We start from the raw sequence: 18,076 nt of genomic DNA, 5'->3' as shown, positions 1-18,076 counted from the left end.
GCATCTGTGTTTACAATCAGTGACATACTTTGGGCTCTTCTTGTGACTTTGTCTCTTTCTCTCTCCACATGTTTGGGTCGGACAGCAGAGTTCCAGATGTTACACCAAGAGGCTGTGAACCGCTGGAAATGGGAAGAAGGGAGGAGGGGGTCGGGTGGGGGGCTACAGGAAGTATCCCACGGTATCCACGGTAACCTTGACATTCCATCCTGACCGAGTTCCCTGACATCTCCCACAATTCACTCTGCTTCTCCGCTTCAGCCATGGAAAATGACGCACGCAAACACACACTTTATCAAACATCGGTGCTCCAAAACAGTCCCGTAACACGCGTATAATGAGTATGTATCTATAATTTTGTGAGTTTGTGTCTAATATATCAGCTTTTCTTTCAGCTGCCCAACCCAAGCCACAACCATCCAGACATACACACACACACACCTACACACACACACACACACACACACACACACACACACACACACACACACACACACACACACACACACACACACACCTTCCAGGCAGATATATAATGGGGTGTAAGCTGAGANACACACACACACACACACACACACACACACACACACACACACACACACACACCTTCCAGGCAGATATATAATGGGGTGTAAGCTGAGATGTCTGAGATAGCCGACAAAAAACAGGAGAATGGGGCTGTGGTGCAGGGATACTGTGATATCCTGCACATACATATGACACACACGCAATTATGTGAACCCACTGATCATTAAACCTCTTGCACTTTGTGTCGTACACAGAACACACACACACACACGCACACTGGGAGATTTATGCTCTTTGAAAATGCTCCATCAAAGTTTACTTTGAGACACAAGTGTTTATCCACTTCATAAGATTTCTCCAAACACATAAATAAAGAGGAGGGGAGGTGAGAGAAAGGAGAGCAGAGAGAGAGCTAAAAGAGGGGATTGAGGCTTTTGCTGAGGAGGGTAGGGGGGAGACTCAACTCCTGCTAATGTATAGTCATATAGGACAAAGACAGAAACTTATTTTTATGGCATCAAAATAAGAGAATACGCTGAGTGAGTTGAAATTATTACAGTGAGATACTGATATAGATTGACAGCAAGAAACAATGAGAGGAGTACTATGAGATTTGATTTGATTTGATTTGATTTGATTTGATTTGATTTGATTTGATTCGAGACAAAAGCAAACCACATGAAAACAATAATTCATGTATATTTGACCTGAAGAAAGAACAAAAAAGTGCTGTGCAACCTAAAACACTTGTTTCCCCTGCGGCTTTTGATGGAAGACAAAACAACAGCTCTTTTGAATGTTTGGCTGCCTTGACTGTCAAAACTGTGCTAAATCACTGCTTTGGGGTGAAAACCTTGCACGTCCCCTCCAAAACAGAAATCTTTAGGGACTGCAAAAATACTTTTAATGTCTGTATGACAATAGAATTTGGGTCTAACTGTCTTTATGTTACTCTATGGGCATGAATGCATGTATTTGTTTAAACTGAATTTCTTCCACATGGAGTTATACTGGATGAAGAAGGGACAAATTCTACAGCGTCGGCTGAAAATACAAGATATATGAACAGGTACGTAGTTTGTAATCAGTGAGGAAGCACTGAAGAATAAACTGGAGATACAAAGACATCCAGTGATTGGTGTGATTACTGTACACACCAAATATTTTCTCAAAATCATCTCACGTTTCCATGCAAACATACCTGTATCTCACACATTACAGTTAGTTAGGGTGTGTTTTATCTCCCGCTGCCTACAACAAAAACAAACGAAAAAAAGAACCTGCGTTCTGTAATAACGCAGTGACAGCGACGGGAATATTTCAATCCTCTGCCTGCGAATCTCTCAGACACACACAGCCGTGCACACAGAGGGAGAAGTGCTCACAGAGGGTTAAAACAACTGCCAAGAAGAAATCAGATTAAAATGAGGTTGGATCTCATTTCAGTTTTTCTCTGTCACTTTTTTCTTTTGCTCATGACCCATTTTTCTGTGCTGCTGCAGGAGAGACAGAAAGAGGGGTGGGGTGGGAGTTAAGGGAGGGATAACTTCAGTCCTCTGCTTCGACAGACAGAAAGGAAGATAGAGAGAGAGAGAGAAAGACAGACAGACAGACAGACAGACAGACAGGCGCGGCAGGAAAACGACAGACAGCTCCTGCTAGTAAACAGCTTTGTATTTTGCATTACGTAGAGGAAACACACATTCATCTGAGCGCTGTTTGTTCACTCAAGTCTGAAGGTGTGCACAAGTGTTTATGTGCCTGATGGGAGGCTGTGTCTGAGCAGCTGATGTGTATTTGTGTCCCCACTGCACAGATCAATGATTACATTACTAAAGCGATGTGTGTGTGTGTGTGCTTGTGTGTGTCTGTGTGTGTGTGTGTGCGCGCGTGTGTGTGTGTGTGGACTTTCATTCCTCCTCCTTTCACCACCACTGAGTTCTGCTGTTTAACTTATAAATGCAAAACTCCAGACTCAAACGTCTTCACTTTAGAAGCTGTCTGTTCCATCTAAGGAGCGTCTATTTCAGGAGTGACGGGATCATCCAAACACACAAACATCCCGCCTATTCAAACAGGTCAGTGCAGTCCCTCATCCAGTAAGTGTGTGTGTGTGTGTGTGTGTGTGTGTGTGTGTGTGTGTGTGTGTGGGAGATAGAAATACTGAGGCAAAGTGAGAGACAGTACCTGTCGATGATAACAGGGTCTGAGGGTGTCTCATTACGGTTTCCGCAGCTCTTCTTGTCACAGCACCGACTGGGAGAAGAGAAGAGAAGACAGTCAGAGAAGGAGGCACAGGGGCAAAGTGAGGAAAGAGTTCGACACAGAGAACATACGCTACAGTACATGGAAGCTCCAATTTAGATGCTTAAACGGCAAGTTATGTACTTTGTCTGAACCGATGTAGAGGACTTATTACCAAATTCGCAGCATTTGATCAAATCTGTCTAAAACAAGCCAACAGGAGTTGTACTGAAAGTCTGTCAAGCAGATCTACACTGAAAGCACAGATAAAAATAGACCTATATGACACGGAAAGCGAGAGAATAGCAGGATCTGAGAGAAATACACTAGATTTTTAGGGAAGTAGCCAACTGAGGAACTCTAGCTATTGCATGATGTGTGCCAAAATCATGTTACATCTTTGTACAATACATACAATGTGGTGCCCACATTGTGGTTTGACTGACTGTTAAAAGACATTGCTTTGACGTTAAGGCCTCTATGGTTTGTTATAGGTAAAGTGTTGCTCCGGTCAGTGGTCTTATCTGCTGTCAGTCTCCAGCTTTTACTCTGGTGCTTGTTGCTGCTAAAAACAATCATCAGTCAAGGAGCGCTTCTCATGACACAACCAAAAGATCAAAAGCTTAAATCAACCGTTTCCACCTGTGAGCCTGGACAGGTGAAGGAGGGGCAGGTTAAGTGGTGGTGACACCTGAATGCCATCAAAACATATATTTTCTCCAAAAAACTCTCCAACATCCATGTTTTTGGAATTGGGTTCAAATAACCAGTTCAATATTTTTGAAATGTTCTCTGTTGTAACACAGTACCAGTCCCAGGGTTGTCTCCATAGTATTAAAAAATGATGATACATTTTATAGAAATGGGTCTAAAACTGTCAAAACATACAATGTTTCAATTTGAGATTCCTACTTGGATTTTAAATTTAAACTCCGCCGATTTCCCACATGAAATTAGCTTTCAGGATCTTAAGGAGTTACCATTTTCACAGGCTTTGAAAGCAACTCTGAAGCTTGAGCTTTGAGCTAAGAAAATAACCTCTTATGATGTCACTGTGATATGGCAAACTGTTCTTATTATCAGGGTGTCAAAATGTCTTAGAGATGTGCACAACATTTCTTCACAGAGCAAACTACATCAATATTCAACACCCATATGGTTTTCCAGTTTAAAAGAAAAATTCTCAGAAGGTTGCAGGTTAGTTTTGTTTTATTGTGCACCTTCAGTTTCATTTTCACTCACCGTTTGGTTAAGTTTAGGCACCAAAACTAAAGATTGTGGTTTGGGTTGAAATATAATCTTTCTAAACATTAACCGCAAACTTGTCATTGCAGGAAAAGATGTGATGTGACGACAACTGCTAAGAAAATTTGACGGTTTCATTGCATTTAGTTTGGGCTTTCAGGTAATTTTATAGATCCATTGGACCCCCGTGCACTTTAAAAAATGATGCCAAAAGGCACCCAGTGTGTTCAAACATGATGCCAAGGGTCTGAGTTGGGAGTAAAGCCAGACTTAATTATTCAAGATCGCGGCAAATTGCTTGAACTTTAGAGAAGAGTTGCACAAAACAGTGCACAATGATCTCAGCTTCATCCTAATAGTAGTGATGAACAGGTGAGGTGGAGGAGGGACAGAAGAGGCCCGGGGCTAAAAGGAGGAGTGGGTGGGAGACACGCAAATGTAAGAAGAAAAGAATAAAAGAAAAAAAGAAAAAAAAACCTGGCATGCTCACCAAAATTCACACATATGTACTACATGTGTGTCAAAGAGGCTTTCTTGTGTGCATCAATTATGAATAAAGGTGTAAGCATGAGGGAGGAGGATGACGCCGGGGCGGGGTGGAGGAGGTGGGGTGAAGAGTGAAAGGGTGAGCGTGGGAGGGAAAGCTAAAACAAGAGGGGGAGAGGCGGGTGGGAAGAAGAGGAAGGGGAGACGTCTCAGGTTTCCCACTGTCACAGATGGCAGAGGTGGAAAGAAAGAGGCTGATACGTTACACCTTCCTCATTGTCTCTGCTATCTGCCGCTCTGTCACTCGCTTTCTGCTGCTCTATGAACTGGGTCACTACCAGAAACTGCACAGAACAGCACCAGGGAGAGGTCAGAGAGGAGCAGGACTGGAGATGAGGGAAGGGGGGGAAAGCAGAGGGGAAGAGTAGGGGGGAGAGGAAAGCTAAGCCCGAGGAGAGAGGGATGTGATGGGTGAGGGAGGTGGAGGGGATGGGGGAGATGCAGAGGGGAGATTAAGGGGGAGGACAGAGGAGGAAGAGGAGAAGGGAGCAGAGTGGAAGATGTCATAATACAGGGGTGGTGGTGAGCAGGAAAAACGAGGGGTGGGATGGGGGTAATGTAGCACTTATTGCTTTGGATCCTGGTGATCTAATCATCTGCTCTCCCCCCCTCTCCTGCGTCTCCTCCCTTCTCCTCCCACCACACACACACTTTAAACAATAGAGTCTCAATAGCATGAATTGAAGGCACCACTTTGTGATCTTTACATGAAAATGTATTTGATTTATGTCTACTATAGCTTTGCTTAGTAAACAGTTCATTGAAATTGATGAGTTGTTCAACAGCAATTTGATAATCATTTTCACCATCATTTATCAAAAGAAGAAGACCAAAATTCACAAGTTCCAGCTTTTCAAATGGAAGGATTTGCTGCATTTCTCTTTTATATCAATGTCAACTCAATATCTTTGGGTTTTGATTAGACAAAACAAGTAACATGAAGATGTCAGTTTGGGTTTGGCACTATTTTTAGACTAATTCATGAATAGATGACCTAAAAATATAAGGACAGATTAGTTAATAATAGCAGTAATCATTAGCTATAACACTAACTTAAGATATTTTGGTGTTAAAATAGTAATAAAAGTGCATAACAAACCAACATTATCTAACATTTTATCCTATAGAGTAGGCATCATCCCCACAGCTTCATTATACACTGTATACTGCATTCCTAACATTGCTGTTAGACGTCTCTCCTTACAGTATATGAGGATAGAATACACTACGTATTGCCAAAAACTAAAAAAGCATTCAGAATTTGTGTTTACAGTCATTTTATTAGAAATACTATAATAAATGAGTCTGTATTTAAATATCTTTGAGTACTACACTCTAATGAGATATCTTGCATTTAAATAAGAAAAAAGGTCTTAATTTTCAAGCAGTAATTACTACAAGTGAGAGACCTGAAACATTTCTCAAGATAAAGCCATCTACATAAACCGCAACTGCTGGCCAGTCATTACAAACAGATGGCAGGCACCAAAACATTGTTCAAACTTACAGAACTTGTCTAAAATTCTATCCGAAAGTTTCCAAAGAAACCATGCGTGCCCGACTAAATCGTAAGGAAGCTCAGCGTAAACATTATGCAGCTTCAGTGCAGGGTTTGAACAAGCTGTTACAGGAACTGGTGTCAGACAGAGACATGAACCTAAACCAACATTTATCCTGCAACAAAGCCTCCGTCGTCCATTCTTGTAAAAAAAAAAAAAGCCTTACACATGTTGGTGCCAAAGCAGCTTTACAACACAGGTTTGTGTGGTGGCAGATTGGCTGGGAGCATATGGCTAATAGCACCGCCATGACAATAAGCCACACTGATTAATGGACGCCCTGCGCTCTTTGTGTGTGCGTTCGATGCTGCGTGTTGTGTGCGAAGCCCCCGCTGCAGAATCAGCATGTGAGAACATGAGGCAACAGCCTTAACTTTGACCTCAGCGGCTGTTGAAGACAAGCGAATGTTTACATTGGTTGCAGAAGCCACACTTTCTGCACTGTTGCTCCCCTGGAGGAAACGTCTGGAAAAAGCTGCTTGCAGGACAGGCAATGTGGAGGCTTTTCTGCTGCAGGATTCATTGTGTGCTGTACGCAAAACTGTTTATTCCTATCTGCTATTTATTCCCCACGTGATGAACAACAATAATTTACAGTAAAAATCTGCTGCCAAATATAATTTATTTATAAATTCCTTGTAAATCACATCAGAATTTCAATGGGTTTTCCGTAAGCCTGTGCAGCTGAACCGCCTGAGGAATATTCAGCGAGCTATAGAATGAAATGTTAGTGTGCCTGATTTCACGGCTAAAATCCCTGCTCGCGCATATAGATGAAGCCCAATTTATATTGTTACCGTTAAAGTTGTTCAGTGACAAGGTCAAAGAATAAGAACAACTTAATTCATGCGCTAAATTTGAATTTTTATAACTGTGGTGTGCATGACTGTGCGTGCATATGCATACTTCTTTGTGTCTATATATACATAAATGTGTGTGTGTGCGCCTGGGTCGCTGCCTATATTTTATAGTCAGATTGTAGAGGAAGGCCCATTTGTTAGCCATGAAACAACAGAAGGGTTCCGATTGACTAATGAGTTTCTCTGTGTCCTAATTAACCAGGCGTCACACACACACACACACACAAACCACACTCGTTTCCGCGCACACACTTTCCATTGTATAGCATAGGTTGGTAAAATGCCTCTATAAATAGAGCTCTTTCCTCCCCAACCTACTTTGGAAGAAATTCATCTTTAGATTATAATTAAAGCAACAACTCTGATAGCCAAAACCCATCTTCCTCAATAGATGCGGCTTCATGTTTGCGTGCACGTCTGCTTCTGGGTGTGTGGGGAGGGAGGGGGGTTAATGAGGATGACATAATAAGAAATGTACGAGGAGGTGATTGGTGGGAACTTTCTGCAGACGAACAAAAGTGTGTTGCAGAAGTAAAAAAGAAACGGAGGAGAGTGGAGACGAGGGATGAAGTGAGGGGGATTAGGGGATGAGATGATGAGACGTGATGCACTCGCTCCTACCTGCACATGATCTCGTGTGTCAGCAGCACTCTGCACATCTCTGGGTTCTTGTCTTGGCCTTCATAAACAATCGCCTGAAAGAGACATGCAGGGGAAAGAGGAAATCGATTGTTAGCTTGATTCAGCTTGATTCAGCCACAGTAACAAAAATAAGACTCTTAATTATTAGCCTTAGGATGTCTGTATTGTGAGATTTGTTCAAAATGACCTATTTAACAGTAAAACATGACATGTTAAACAAGAGCAGAGCAATCATCAGAGTTTGGATGCACATATTGTACTTGTCAGTTGGTGTTTTAATGGGATTTGCTTCGAAAATACTGAATATTAACAACTTTCTCTTTCAATCAGTGGAAAAGTGAGAAATTAGTAGCATAATATGATGTATCAGATGTCATATCACTATACTTTTAAATGCAATGAAGCGATACTTTCACTCAAACACCCTTCGAAAGGTGCCAGTCATTGACTGTATCAGTGCGTGGATGCATAAAAACTCATTTGCATGTTTTCAGCACACTGCACATTAAACATCTACCAAAGCAGTGTGAGGAGATGGCAACATACGACACCGTCAAAGAGCAAGAGAACATTTTCTTTGTATCATGTTGTACATTTATTCTCTTCTTTATAACAGTGAAAGCGGCAAAGCGTTGTTGAGGTAACAGGTTAGTTCCCACTTCACCTCAAACAACACGCAGCAACACCTCCGTTTCACATGCACACAGTCACACCCATTGTCTCTGCACGGGTCGTCTGTCACCCTAGCACACACCCACAATTTAACAAAACCACATCATCCGCTCACGTGCAGAGCAGGCAAGTCACCGAAGCACAGAGTAAAGTTGTAGATTCACAGTGGCCACAGTTTTTGCCTCTGAAAAGGTGTTTCAGCTGAAGCTTCCATCATACAATATTCCTGGTTCTGGTGAGGAAGCTCAGAATAAAGCGAAGGCATAAGTCACACACCACTAAGCTATCTATCAATCAATACGCGCACCCTGTCTGTCTTTGGTCTATTCCAGTCCGTTTGATCTGTCGCTCCGAACCGCAGCGAGTCTCACCGAGTGACAAGCTCACTTTTCTCAGGGAACAGCGTGGAAGTTTCTCTGTCCTTCATAATAATCCTCAGCTCAGGTTCAGGCTACCTGCTGCCGTCAAGTGAGCGTTAGTAAATTAAGTTCATTTAGTGAAAGCTTAAACAATGCAACACTCATAACTGATGCTGTAAACAAATCAGCCACAACATTAAAACCCCCTTCCTCACATTGTTGTCATTTGTTGTAGTGACTCAAAAAAACAGCTCGGACCAATTGAGTCCTGGTTTCCACAAGAACTCTGAATGTGTACCGTCATGTTTGACAGACCGAGATGTCGCCAGCAAGTCCTGGAAGCTGTGAGGTGGGGCCTGATGGATCCAACTTATTTTTCCAGCAAATTCCACAGACGATCAGATTCAAATCCTGAACAGTTTTTGCAGTGTAGCATCATCTTGCTGAAAGGGAGCATCAGGGAACACCATTACCATGACGGGGTGTACATGGTAGATGCTAAGTGTCAAAGCAACCTCCTCGCCAGGACACGAGGTTTTCCAGCAGAACATTTCCAAGAGCATCACACTGCCTCCACCAGCTTGCCCTCTTCCCTGCTGCTCTCTCATCCCCAGGTAAAGGATGTACCTGGTTGTCCACACAAACCACTTTACGGTTTTCAGCTATTTGCTCTACAGTAGGGTTTTTTTTTTATACACTTTAAAACATTTATCTTTATTGGACAGTTACAGAGCAGGGCAACGACATGCAGTAAAGAGCCAGCCAAGAATCAAACTGAGGACTCACCGCTGGAGGCGTTTGTGCTCATGTGGTTTGCATCCTAATCGCTCGGCTATGAGGTCTCCCTTACAGTGGCTCTTCTTGGGCTAGCCTTTTGCTCCCTACATGCATCAACAAGGCCTTTGGCGCTCATGATCAGTTGTCCTTCCTTGGAGCACCTTTAGTAGATGCTAACCAGTCCTCTAACCATCACACTTCAGTCCTTGCCAAAGTCGCTCAGACCCTTATTCTTGCCCAATGTTTCTGCTTTCAACACATCACCTTCAAGAACTGACTGTTTACTTGCTGCCTAATGAATCATACCCCTTGACAAGTGACACTTAATGAGATCATCAATGTCATTCACTTTACCTGTCAGATGTTGTAGCTGATTGGTGTATAAACGCAACTTACTCAAATGTACCACTACGAAAACATACAATATGTTATTGATACGCACTTACTTTAAATGTTACCTGGAAAGGTTATGGAGTATCAAACAAAAGGTTTAAAAACTCCATCTTTAACTCTCTAGGAATTACAAATCCCTTATTTTACTCCACCAGTGATTCCTTTCCTTTTTACATTTACTTAAGTCAAGTTGAAGTGGTTATATTTCCGATGCTGCTTCTTCAGGGAGAAGACTGACACCACCAGTGACACCAATTTATGCAATGAGTCAATGGATATGATGCTTTTTGGGAAAACTGGGCTCCAGAAGTGACAGCTGATGAGGTTGTGTAAAGCGCCAGCTGAGAACACAAAGGAGAGGCCTTGAAAGAAATTATATCCAACAAATCTTACCTATGAGTGAGCGTGGGCTGTCCTGGCAGGGGCCCCGGGGCGAGCATGTTCCTTATGGGGCCCCAGCATGAGCAAGGACTGTAGGCTGAGCCCCTCATTTGTAGAAACTATAGCCTTATATGGCCCACAGAAACTAGCTTGGAGCTGTGCAGCATTAATGGAAAGTCACGATAGTAGCTGTGCAGTCTGAGGGCCCCATTATTGTAGCCTAAAGCATTTCATTCTAATAGCTAGTCGTCTCCAGGATCCTCTGTGTTTTCTGGAATTGGAGCCCCCATGTGTTTCAGGGCCCGGGGCCCTTGTCAGTTACAATTTTCCATGCATGTGCATATATTCCATTCGAAAACCCCCTGCTGAAAACTTATCGACACATGAACCTGGAGAGGCTCTTGGTGGTCCAGGACTCCAGGGATGTGCACACACAGTCAGCACAAGCATGATGTGTAAAATGAAACAAAAATAAGCTCAGAGCAGAAACTGCAACAACAGGCAGGCCGAGCTAATGCTAAGCTAGCATTTTCAAAAGAGCCGCTCTGACCACATTGGCTATACAAGGCTGACTTGCAATTACAGCTGTATGTGAAACAAATTCATCTATCCAGAAAACAAAATAAACATTTATCCACGCTGAAAACATCTGCAACGGCCTTGGACAAAGCAAAGACTCTCCTGTTAACACACTGCCGAGGTTGATCCAACACCCAAGACATCTGAAACTGTTTCCATAATCCCCCTCCATCAGTCTTTGAGCTGTAAAATAGCACTGTTTACAGTTTCATGAAAGCAAATCTAAGTGTGGGAAATGTAGAAAAAGATAGAATTTGACAGATCAAATTTGAAGAGGAAATCTGCTTTATAAGTCACAGTCGTGTCTATGATTAGTCCCTCGCGTTCTGCCAAAGAGTGGAAAAAGAGCGGGCCAGGCAACTTCCAGTGAACTTGCTTCCTATCCTGGACAAACATGCATCATTGTCATCTCAACCTTTCTCGTCTTCTTACTTTTTTTGCACTTTTGCTCTTTTGTTCCCTCTCTTACACACACAGACACACACACACTGGAAAACCTTCAAACCTTGGGCCAGGTGAATGCATTTATCTTTATAAACAGAATTAGGACTGATGCAACTGTGTCGTGAAAGTTAAGTTTAAAGTTTCTCAAAAGTACCACTCCTGCTGGTAGCACAAACCACCAAACTTCTCCTTTATTTAAGTGACCGCTCCAGCAGCAGAGCACAGTCCTGTTCAGCCAGGACAGTAACAAATGAGTTGCACTCGTGATTCAATGCAACCAAAAACTGTAGTGCACGAAGCAAACAAACAATTCTGCAGAATTAAAGGTATGATAATGTTATGGTTTCTACCTAAGAATCTGAACAACAAATGCATATCTAGACGTATAAGTGATGACCTAAGTAAGCTGGTTAGTATTCCCTTTGCAGATATACTGTAAATTTGATATCCAGTTCTTTCCATCCTCCTTGCTTTGCCTAATGTTGACTTATCTTGCTCTGTGCCAACAATCTTTGCTTCTCTTGACTCTGTTTAGACCTCAAAAGACAAGCGGTTTCCTGCATTATAAAGGCTCAGATTTGCGAATCATCAAAAGTTGCCAATCGCAAGAACATTATACTAAACTGAGGTCTAAAGTTTCTGATAAGTCTCGGAGTGTTTTTCTTGGCAACCTGAGACATCTGGAGGAAAAACTGACAACACAAGGAACAATTTGCAGATAATACTTCACCCACTTTCTGTGACAGGCTCTCGTGAGAGTGTGTAACTTCCTCTACCATCCCGGCCCACGTTTGTCTCAGACTCTTCATCACTGTCACTTCGCCTGCTCCGCTCCTCTCTTTCATCTGCCTTTTTTCCTCCTCTGTCTCCTCCCTCTCTCCGCCTCACCAGGCCTTTCATACACCATATTTGCTGCTCTCTCCTCCACCTTTGAAGTAGCGTGACATGCGCGGCATGTAAACAAGGATCCGTTAAGCAGGGGAACACACATCCTCCTGCGTTAGTGTCAGGTCGACTAGTGAGCTAGTGATCCGACAGGGCCGCAGTGACAGACGCTTTATTCTCTGGGACAGAGTCGTGATCAACGAGCGCCAGGCTCTGCTTCTGAAGCCGAGGAGGTGCTCTCCTCCTCCTCCTCCTCCTCCTCCTCCTCTTAACACAATCAGCACTGGCCCTCAGCGCACACACAAAACAGGTAGAGGTACAAAAATAGAAGAATAACAGAAATAGGCGGCAGCTTTAACGTGAGAGTAGGCTTTACTTTGCTGGCAGAAGAATCACAGTCAGAACTGTGAACTGTAAATAGAATCAAGGATGTAAGATTAAGAATACCATGCAGTACATCTACTTTATAGAGCATTTAAGCAAAACTCAGCCTGACTTATACTGATTTTAATGCTTGTCAGCACTGATCAACAACCAAAGCCTGCACTTTAAAGAACCATCTATAATGTTCGCCATGAAATGCATCCACATGTATAAAGTCACCTACATGATATAGTTGCTGAGTTATTCATATCAAAAAACAGAGCAAATCCTGACGTGACCTCTAAACTACCTGCCGCAGTTTCTGTGGCTCAATGTCATCTTTCATTGAGGGTTTCTGTGATTAGAATTTCTGTAGAGTTGAAACACATTCTTAGGTCTTACTCTCCATATCGTGAGAGACATATTTCCAGTGCTTGCCATTACTATTTGAATCCCCTGTGATCCACGTCATATATCCAGAGCGGCGGTGAGCATATCACACACCACTGCAACTGTTTCACCCTTATCCTCTGTCATTCTTATCTTCTTCTATTTCTAGGCTTTTGACCAGTCTTTAAAATATGTAAGAGGTATGCTACTGCTGCAGCCGTGTCTAGACACGGCAGATTAACAAGTCCATTCTCATGGCTGCCACTCGGCTGTCGTCAGTGTGTGAAGATGTTTAACTTGTGGGAAACTGTGTCTGTTAAAAACGAGAATATATCACTGATATATTGTTATTTTAAGTTTTACAACAATTGCAGTGAGACACACAACATATTGTTGAGCCAGGTTAGGTTGTAGGGCTTTTCTGTTTCTACAAATGGCAAAACGATTTTGTTTTTTTAAATGCAATTTCCAGTTTTAATTCGGTCAGCTTTACTCTAATATTAACAGACACTCCGGTTGTATTTAAACAGCATTTTAACACATTAATAACTGAGTTGCTGTCGAGTGTTTCACTCTGTCTTACTGTGAAAAACATGTCAGTCAATTTGGGAAAGGCAGGTTTGTTGTGTTTGACTGGATGAAGCCACACTTTTGCTTTTGCTTCAGATCAAAGTGCATCTTGTCTACACCAGCGCAAGCTCTTTACTGCAGTGTGGCTTCATTTTTTTTCTTTTTGGCGAGACAACAATGACTATGAACAAGTGTGTGTGTGTGTGTGTTTGTGTGGGTTAGAAGACACTGTGCATGACATCACTGACCAGCTAAGCCAACCACACGGCTGTTTTGGTTTGACCACCTGTTAATGTTCCATTCCTCTACCGCTGGGAATAACACACACATACACACACACACACACACACACACTGAACTGTTCGTGCTTCATCCCTCCATGTGCTGGTTTCGTGCCGCCTGCACACATGCAGCACTAAATACCTGCTCATCTCTCCCATTTGTTCACTTCCACAGATGCACAGAACAACGCTCACACAGTGTGATGCAGGTGTCCACAGGTGCAGCACACACCTGCCTGCATCACCGCCTTGAGGGAAAAAAATGATTTTCCTTTTCAAAATAATAATAAAAAACCTGCAATTTAATTTTTCAGACATTGGTGGCACAAAAAATGTGCGTTGATGGGTTCAAACACTCCTCATCCTTGTCCGGACCATCCAGTGGGAGAAAGGCCTAACTCAATTTGGGTGTGTGTAGCAGGTTGTCACCCCACCAGACTCAAGCTAAACAGTGTTATTAGGAAACAGTGTGGTCTCTTAGGCCTGCCAGGCGCACACACACAGTATGTGGTGCAGCGTGGCAGCAGTAATGTGAGACTCTGTCAGAGCCTGGAGTCACATTAGCAAGTATTCAGTGCATAGCGTGGCTTCTTGGCTCCGAGTACCTCACCACACATGCACAAACACACACACACGCTGCATTACACCACATAGACAACTCTCACTCTCAGTTTTTATCAAGAGCAACCAAAAAAAAATTAATTCTAACTGTTTACCTGAGGAACAAAAAAAAGCAACCATCACTACAATCTGCTGTTCAGGCTGCCTCTCTTTCCAAACTCCTCCTGCAGCTCTCTTTTCTCTCTTTTATAAACGTACATACAAACAAAAAAACAAAAAAATATTAACTGAAAAATTGGATCTGATCAGAAAATGCTCGCTACTCAGCAGACCAAATCCCAGAGGTGCCGTTATATCTCTCCACATCCCACTGTGAGCAGCAGAATTACGCTGCTGCTCCTCAACACCCGCTTGCTGCCTCCTCGCTCTAATCACAGCAAGAGAAGTACAGGCAAAAAAAAAAAAATGCCTGGAGCCATGCAGTGTGGGTCTATGTGTGTGTGTGTGTGTGAGAGTGTGTGCCCCCACCCACATACACACTGCGGAAACACCCACCCACTGGATCACACCGACATAAACACTCATTTCTGTGTGTGGAAGTACATGCAGAGAGAGAGAGAGAGAGAGAGGAGGGCGGCGGAGTACAGGCGGATCAGTGGAGCAGCTCATTGTCAGAGAGGTAACAGGAGAGGTGACAGGCCGCTGTGAGAGTGTGTGTGTGTGTGTGTGTGTGTGTGTGTGCTGAAATGTGCATTTACCTGTTTAGTCATGGAGTCTATGAGTCGTACGTAAAAGTCCTGTTCTGTTCTGATGCCTGTTGGGATCCAGAGGAAGAAAGAAAATCATCAACTTGGCATGGATTGTTTTTTTATACAATAACAGCATATGTCAAATTAAAGAAACATCTAAAAAAAGTGAGAGCAGAGGTGACAAAAAATTACATTTAATTACTCCCAGCATGCAAAACAGTACATTTTCAGGAGCTGCAAGATGATAAAGACTATACTGAAGCAGAAAAAAGCACAGTTGTGACAGAGACAATTAAATGCACATTGAAATTTTAAGCATTTTCCAAATATTTGCTTTTTTTTTAATTGAATCTTGGTAATACATTTTTTAAATATTTGGGCCTCAGAGCTAAGTTGAGTAAAACAATCACTCTTTGGTTTTATTACTCTTCACACACATGCAACCTGACGCACAGCAGCTTCTATTTAACGTGGTCACCAGCCAAAAAGGTTGAAAAGAAACTGAGAGACTTGTGTGTATTAAAAATCAACCAGCAGCTGCTCATCAGTCCACACTGTGAAAATAACTATTATTCACTTGGTTTCTTTAAAAAAAAAAAAAAACTATGACACAGAGCAGAAGTCAAGTTATGTTATTTATACAGCAGAATAAGCGCACATTTACCCTAAAGGGTTCTGCAATTTGTCGAAAACACAGGGCAGCTTCCATCCTCAGACCCTTGACTCTCTGTTTCAGTCACGCAACTATGAAAACTCAAACCCCTCACAATGAGGTGAAATGTTTTTATCTGCTGTCTACATCTGGGGATGAATCGCTTGCCAGTGCTTTCAATGCTCATTCTGCATTCAAAAGATATAAAATATCAATGCATTCAAGGCACAGATTGTGGCTGTGCTTTATTCCTTTAATCCCACAGGAGGCTGGAGTTGTGATATTTGCTGCTGCTGGCTGACTCAGACTGTCAAAAAGCCCACTTCAGACTGTACAAACTCATTCAGGGACAGTGACAGTGACAAAGCCACAAAGCTGGTTTAGATTTAGTTTTTTTTTTTTTTTTAAGTCTACAACAGCTGCCCTGAAATTTCACTAATAGAGATGGGTTAAATTTACACAATCATGAAACTCCACACTGCTATTTGTAGAAGATAAACTGGTTCTGGCAGCCTGTTGGCCCTCTGCAACATTTCATCTCACTGCTTTGTGCACATCCTTTTTTGAAAAATTCCCATTATAAATCTTGAAATATTAGCCCGTGTGCATATTTTATGAGTGCAGAATAAAAACAGTCAAGCTGATTTGGTCCAACTGAGAGTGAATTTGCGTGCATGTGTCAGACTGTACTCACCGTTACTGTACAGGAGCTGCAGCCGGTAATGAATCCCGTTATTGGTCTTCTCTCCGCTCGTCTCCTTAACACACACAACAAAACACTGAGCTGTTAATTGAACAGTTTATAGGACAAAATATTTGAAAAGTTTCTCCATGCACATGTAGGCCAGTATATGCAAATATATATACATCGGAGTTATTGAATTCTTCACACTGGTCATGCATTAAGTAATAAAAAATAAATAAAGTCTGATTTATGCTCATTAAAGAAGTGCAGCTCTGTAATTTCTCCATGTGTAATCATGGTGTTATTGTGGATTTTTTAATTCCTCTGTAATTACTGGTTATGTTCGGGGGGCCAATAAATCCAAACACTAAATTCTCCCACTACATTTTTATCTAATTTAAGCGATGTCATAATTGATGAGGAGACCGACTGCCGCGCCGTTGTTTATATAGAACAAGTGGTTGTGTTGGATTGAGCTGTAAATTAAAACTGTTTAAACGTCGAAAGGGGGATTTTGTTATTTGTCAAATGGACAGATGAGATCGACGGAGGTTTAAGAGTCACAGCATTTCTAATAATATGGGGTGTCGTTTTAGAAATAAGCACATAATAATAATAATAATAATAATAATAATAATAATAATGCAGGTGAGTTATTATAAATACTCAATAATTAAATAAAGTTAGATCAAACTCCACAGTGGAATATTCAGGCCTGCAGAGAATCAAAATGGGAAATGATCTGATTGCATCTACAAATAATCAGACCAACACGTGTTTCTGCACGGACCTTTTCTTTCTCGATGAAGTCCACGAAGTTGGTCCTCTCGATCTCCACCGGCTGGCCCTGCCGGTCGTACAGAGCCAGGACGAAGTGGAAGAAGTTGGACTTCCGCAGGTTGGAGGGCGGCTGCTTCTCAAAGTGAGCCCGGGCCAGACCCACTCCGCTGCGGATACACAGGCGTGAATGAGTCGGTGTTAGAATGGTGCACAGGATGGAAAGTTGTTTTTTTTTGTTTTAACCTTGTACAAAAAGCAAAATAAAAATAAATGTGAAGGGCCTGCAAGCAGAGAGAGTAAATCCTGTTTGTGCACATTTTTTTTTATGTGTTTGATTTGAATATCATTTGAAGGGGCTGATTTAGCTCTAAAAGGAGGCTGTTTTATTTTTAAAAATCTTGAAGCAATTGTCTCGTGAAAACATTAATTTGTTCATGTTGGAGGCTGTTCGTCATGTAAGGCACAGGTCATGATTTATCCACCTTTGCATCGCTGACTGTGCTGGAGAATTTTGTTCCCTTTAAATACAATCAGGAGTGTGTTTAGAAAAAGAGGGAACATGACATGTTTTTCTGAATTTAGAAGCCTCATCTTTGGCCTACATCTATTTATTTGTTCTTTTGGTTTCATGCTCATTGAAGCTCATCCACCTAAAGTGCAGGGTGTGCGTAAAAATCTGTGGCACATGCTGCCTGTAATTGTTTAGTTGATGACAGCGTTTGTTGCACAATTATTCTGAATAATAATCATGTTTCCCAGAATTATCCTAGCAGCAGTGAAATCCAGAATTCTCTCTCCGGGCAGCAGCTCCGCATCTGCACAGCCTCAAGTCCTGCACAGGCTGCAGGGTCCTGACGGAGAAAACGCACGTTGTTTCCACGTTTCGGTAAGTGAAGGAGGGTGGGAAGTGCCGCCTTTACTCGGGCAGAGC

General features: G+C 42.3%; 1 protein-coding gene across 4 annotated transcripts in view; it reads right to left on the bottom strand.

The window, feature by feature from the left end:
* Positions 1 to 18,076, bottom strand: part of LOC103370065 (transcription factor COE1-like) — a 100,810-nt gene that overhangs the window by 82,019 nt on the left and 715 nt on the right. For all 4 annotated transcript variants that reach the window (XM_008298974.1, XM_008298976.1, XM_008298975.1 and 1 more), the window contains exons 2-6: positions 17,156 to 17,312; positions 16,375 to 16,438; positions 15,038 to 15,093; positions 7,604 to 7,677; positions 2,716 to 2,784 (exon numbers count right to left, since the gene is read on the bottom strand). In XM_008298974.1, coding sequence (XP_008297196.1) covers positions 2,716 to 2,784; positions 7,604 to 7,677; positions 15,038 to 15,093; positions 16,375 to 16,438; positions 17,156 to 17,312 — 420 coding nt within the window. The remainder of the gene's footprint in view (positions 1 to 2,715; positions 2,785 to 7,603; positions 7,678 to 15,037; positions 15,094 to 16,374; positions 16,439 to 17,155; positions 17,313 to 18,076) is intronic.

This window comes from Stegastes partitus, unplaced genomic scaffold (genome assembly GCF_000690725.1).
Source record: "Stegastes partitus isolate 25-593 unplaced genomic scaffold, Stegastes_partitus-1.0.2 Scaffold1365, whole genome shotgun sequence".
NCBI lineage: Eukaryota > Metazoa > Chordata > Actinopteri > Pomacentridae > Stegastes > Stegastes partitus.
The sequence above is the reverse complement of the archived record's forward strand: the minus strand, read 5'-3'. Positions and strand labels throughout refer to the sequence as shown.